This window comes from Pediculus humanus, genomic scaffold (genome assembly GCF_000006295.1).
Source record: "Pediculus humanus corporis 1103172107696 genomic scaffold, whole genome shotgun sequence".
Taxonomy (NCBI): domain Eukaryota; kingdom Metazoa; phylum Arthropoda; class Insecta; order Psocodea; family Pediculidae; genus Pediculus; species Pediculus humanus.
In genome coordinates, this window is record NW_002987303.1 from 3,682 (window position 1) to 8,753 (window position 5,072).

A 5,072-nucleotide genomic window follows, 5' to 3' on the forward strand; every position below is an offset into this window, starting at 1 on the left:
ATTGAGATTCCGTCAAAATATTTTTAATTAAATGTAAATCAAGTCAGATTCTATCTCTCTCTCTTTCTATCTCTCTCTATCTCTCTTTCTTTCTCTTTTGGAATTCGTGTGTTGAACCGACAGGTAGGTAATACAGGTAACCTGGAAAACTTTTTTACCATTTTTTTTTTGTTACCATTCGTAATTAAAAATTTATTAAATTGATTTTAAAATTTATTTCAAAAACGTTTTTAAATGTAATTTAACGGATTTGTCTGACGTAAAAAAAAAAAAAAAATTTCCAAAGTATTATTTCCATCGGGGGGGAAGGGGTGGGGTAGGGATATGAGGGGAGCACACGTCATTTAAAATAACAAAAAATCTAATTTAAATTATTAAAAATAGAAGAAAAGGAAAAAAAAAAAAAAAATTAAAACTCACGTACTGTAAGATAAAAAAAAAATTAGACGCCCTCTATTTGCAAATAATAATAATAATAATAATTTAAAGATCACGGACGACGCCATCTTATTATAAATAAGAAAAAAAATAATGTATTAAGTGTTTACGCTTTAATAAGTTTTTTGTTTTTTTTTTTTATATTAATATTTATTCATTAAAAAAAAAAAAAGGATTAATATTTTCTTTTCTATTTTTGATAATACGTCATTATTTAATACTTACGTTTTTAATAATGATGATGATAATAATAATAATAATAATAATAATAATAATAATAATAATAAACTCGAAAATGAAGTTAAAAAAAAACTCATCATTTAAAAATTTTCTTTTCAAAATTAAATTTTGCAACATCTTGAAAACAAAAAAAAAAACGAAATTTTTTTTTCCAAAAATTACATTCTTCGCGTTTGTTGTTTGTTCGTTTGTTTGTTGGTTTTTTTATTTTAACGTAAAAAACTCATTTAAAAAAAAATTTATTATTATTATTTTTTTTTTCGTAGGTGTAATTATTCATTAAAAATTTATTTTAAATCTTTTTCATATAACTTTTCCATTACGCAACATTTTCCGGATAAAATTCATTAATATTCATTATTTTTTTCACAATTTTATTTTTATTTTCTATTTCCTATTAATTTTAATTAAAAATTTATGTACGTACGAAACAATTTAATTATTATTATTATTATTTGGTGATTAATTTTTTTTTTAAATTTTCCATTTTCCCTCTTTTTGCCCCTTTTTGCTCCCAACCCCTTGGGAAAATATAAAACGTTTTATGTGTATTTCTTGTAAAATTTCCAACAGATTTTTATATTTCTTTAATCGAAATAAAAATTAATAAAATATTCATGTTGACGGGAGGTCGACGGAAAAGGTTTTTTCCTTAAATATTATTAATAATAATAATAATAATAATGATGATGATAATCATTTTTAAATAAAAATAATTTTCGGTTTATCTATCGATTATTAATAATAATTTATAAATAAATAAATTTATTAAAATAAATTCAAATTTAAATTATATTTTTTTTTCAAAATGAATAAAAGTTTTGAAAATTATTTTTTATCATTATTATTATTATTATTAATATTATTATTATTATTATTATTAGTGTTATTATTATTATTATTATTATTATTTTCTTTATAATTGAATTATCATTAAAAATGAATTTTTTATTCGTTATTCATTTAATTACGTTCAGTTACGATAAATTTAACGTGACGAAAATAAATTTTTATTATTTATATCGATTTCCGGTCGTAAACGGAAATCATAAATTTATCATCAAAAGTAATCGACGAGTTGGGGGGGGAGGAGGGAAATAAAAATAAAAAATTTGTTTTTAAAAAAAACGTAAAATTTAAAACTAAGCGAAAGTTGAAAGGTCAATTGATTATTTATCTGTGCGAACTGATAAGAAGATTTCATAGATAAAAAAAAAATTTTTGAATTCGGTTCCAAAATGAACGCAACGAACGAACGAATGAAGTTTGAATAAGAAAAAAAATAAAAATTGGAATTTCCAGAAGAAAAAACTCTCGTCTGAAAAAATTTTTTTTGAAAACAAACTAATAATTTAAAAAATTTTTCCCTCCCCTTCTTACCCCCCCTCCCTCTCCCTCTCCCATCAATATGTAAATTTCAAAACGTTCATTATGAATATTGAACGAGAGCAAAAAAAAAAAATAATAATAATAATAATAAGAAAAAAAAATTTTTTATAAAATCCAAATCGCGGTCAAAATTCTCATTTTTTATTTTAAATCCGACAAAAACAAACAAACAACAAACAAACAAACAAACAAAGAAAAAATTTACCAAACATATAAAAAATTAAAAATGAAAAAATCGATCCATCAATCGATAAAAAGAAAAAAAAAGAAAAAAAATTTTGCTTTTTTTTTTTTTTTCTATAAATTTTTTATCCGTGAAATTTCGTAATTATATATATAATGTCATTATTTATTAATAATTTAAAAGTTTATAACTTTTAATTATTAAATAAATAAATAAATGCATTTAAAACAAAAGTTTTCTTTCTTTTTTTTTTTAAATAAATATATTTCTTGGAATTTTTTTTTTTTTTTTACGTTCATAAAAATTATTTATAATTTGCTACGTTATTAAATTATTTAAAAACTTTTTTTTTTTTTTTAGAAAAATTTTTACACGAACCCCCCCCCTCTCCCCAACTAAAAAGAAAACTTTTTTCCTCATTTAAATTTTATAAAAATAAATTTTTAACTGTAGGAAAAAAAAAAATTATTATTATTATTTATTTAACGCTTTTTTAACGTCGAAAATCATTCATTGATTACGATTTTATTAAAATAAATTATATTTTTTATGATAAGAACGCCCTCCCCCTTCCTCACCCTTACCTCTCCTCCGCCTAAAATTAAATGAAAACATTTCAAAAATAATTCAAATAATTTCTTTTTGTACGATTTTCAACACGTAAATTTAACGTAAGTTAATAAAAAATTATTATTATTATTATTATTATTATTAACGAAACGTAAAATTAATTGTTAATAATAAACGAAAATAAAATTTCTGATGCTAATAAATAAATAAATAAATAATGGGGGGATGAAATTACGATCGTAAAAATTAAACAATTTATATATAAAATTTATTTAAATTGTTTTCTCGTGTGTGTTTGTATATCATTTTAATGTTCAATACATAAATAAATAAATAAAACCATGAGATTTTATTTATTTATATTGTAAAACGTTTGTATAAAACAAAATTTTCAATCTTTTCAAATTAGCTTTAATGATCGTCGTAACATTATCATTATTATCATTATCATTATCATTATTATTATTATTATTATTATTATTATTATTAAAAGATTTCAATTGTCTTTTTTGTAGTATTTTCGAGTCGAAATATTAAAATAATTTTAAAAATCCTCGGTTGGAAAAATTTTTTAACAAAAAAAAAAAAAGCCACAAGGGAATACATTAATTTATACGAGAATAATAATAATAATAATAATAATACGTCTGAGACCTTGAAAAATGTTAAAAAATTGAAATTTTATTTTCAACGGCGACAAGTAAGTTAATAATAAAGTTAACCGTGATAATAAAAAAAATAATAATGATAATAATAAAAATAAACGTAAATCATAAAGATGGGGGAAAATGAAGTGGGAGGGGCGAAAAGGGGAGGGGGAAATGGAAAAGGAAAAGTTGAAAGTAAAAAAAAAAAAAAAATATGAAAAATGAAACGGGAGGGGGTGTGGGAAAATTTTTTATTGGACGTAAACGTTGTGCAACATTACGATAATAATAATAATAATTTTTTTTTCGTTTTTTAAAAACATTTTAAAGAGAATAAATAATTTGCGGTGATTAATTTTGGTTATAATGGTTATCGTTACAGTTTGACAAACGAAATAAAAGCTTTGCCGAAGACAAAACCGCCATTGTTAAGATCTCGAACTTTACCGTCCATTGTGGTACCCGGTTTAAACATTCTTCAAGCTCAAATCGATGTCAAATACAGAACGGGTAAGTTTTATTTTTCTTTTTTAAATAAATAATTTTAAGTTTAGGGGGTACACAATCACTGAATGAATGTTTTTTAAAAGAATTTAAACACGTCGGTTGGTTGTTGTTTGTTTGAAAGGCGATGTTTGTTAAAAGGTTTGTTGTTAAGTTTTTATACATTCACTCTTTCCTTCCCCTCTTTCTTTTGTGTTGCTGTTTTTTTTTTTAATCCTATTCCTTTCATTATAAACTTTTATTTTGCCTTTTGGGCTATCTAAAAATAATGTTTTATATTTTTTTTGGGTTTTCCTGCTTGTGCGTATTGAAATCCCAACGGTAAAATTTTTTAATAATATTTTTGTTTAAATTATGTTTTTACTACCTAATAAATCTCATTGTCCTCGCAAACAAACAAAAAAAAATGAAAACAGGAAATAAAAAGAAAACATGAAACAAAAGCCATAGAGTAAAAAGAAAGAGGAAAAAGGTTGTCGGGGGAGGAGAATCAGGGATAAGGTCAGTTTGAAAAAGAAAAAAAACAAACCGGAAATTTAATATTTCACGATTTCAGTTGGAAACTTTTCTTTTTTTTATTCTCTTCGTTTCGTTTTGAAAAAAGATAAAAAAAATGCAAATTAAAAAGTTTTAAGAAAATTTAAATATCGAATAACAAAAAATCAATGCAAGGGCAAATATTGTTTTCACCAAATTCATAAAAAATAAACTTTTCAAAATTTTTATTTATTTATCTTTATCTATTTTTTTCGCTTTTAAGATATTTTATTTTGTCTGAATATTCAATATCGATCATCAAATGTCATGTACGGCGAGGGGAGAGAAGGGGAGGGGAAAAAACGTCAGTCGGTTGTAAACATGTAAATCTTTTCCTGTCTGCCAAAAAAAAAAAAAAAAAAAAAATTTCGTACGTTAACCTTTCATCGTTAACCTATTTTGAAATTTTATCCTAACGAAAAAAAATTTATTTACGTATTAATCATCCGTTTAATAAATTTTTCACAAAAAAAAATAAAACAAATAATTGATTAAATTTAACAAAAAAAAAAAATTATTTATACATTCTTAAAAACGCAAACCGGATACGGGCCGACATACAA

General features: G+C 22.5%; 1 protein-coding gene across 1 annotated transcript; it reads left to right on the top strand.

The window, feature by feature from the left end:
* Positions 1-3,609: 3,609 nt before the first annotated feature.
* On the top strand, positions 3,610-4,093 carry Phum_PHUM304330 (uncharacterized protein; the record flags this gene model as incomplete). Its single annotated transcript, XM_002427186.1, has 3 exons — positions 3,610-3,614; positions 3,851-3,978; positions 4,023-4,093. 3 exons carry the CDS (start codon positions 3,610-3,612, stop codon positions 4,091-4,093), a joined length of 204 nt encoding a protein of 67 aa, XP_002427231.1.
* Positions 4,094-5,072: the final 979 nt, after the last annotated feature.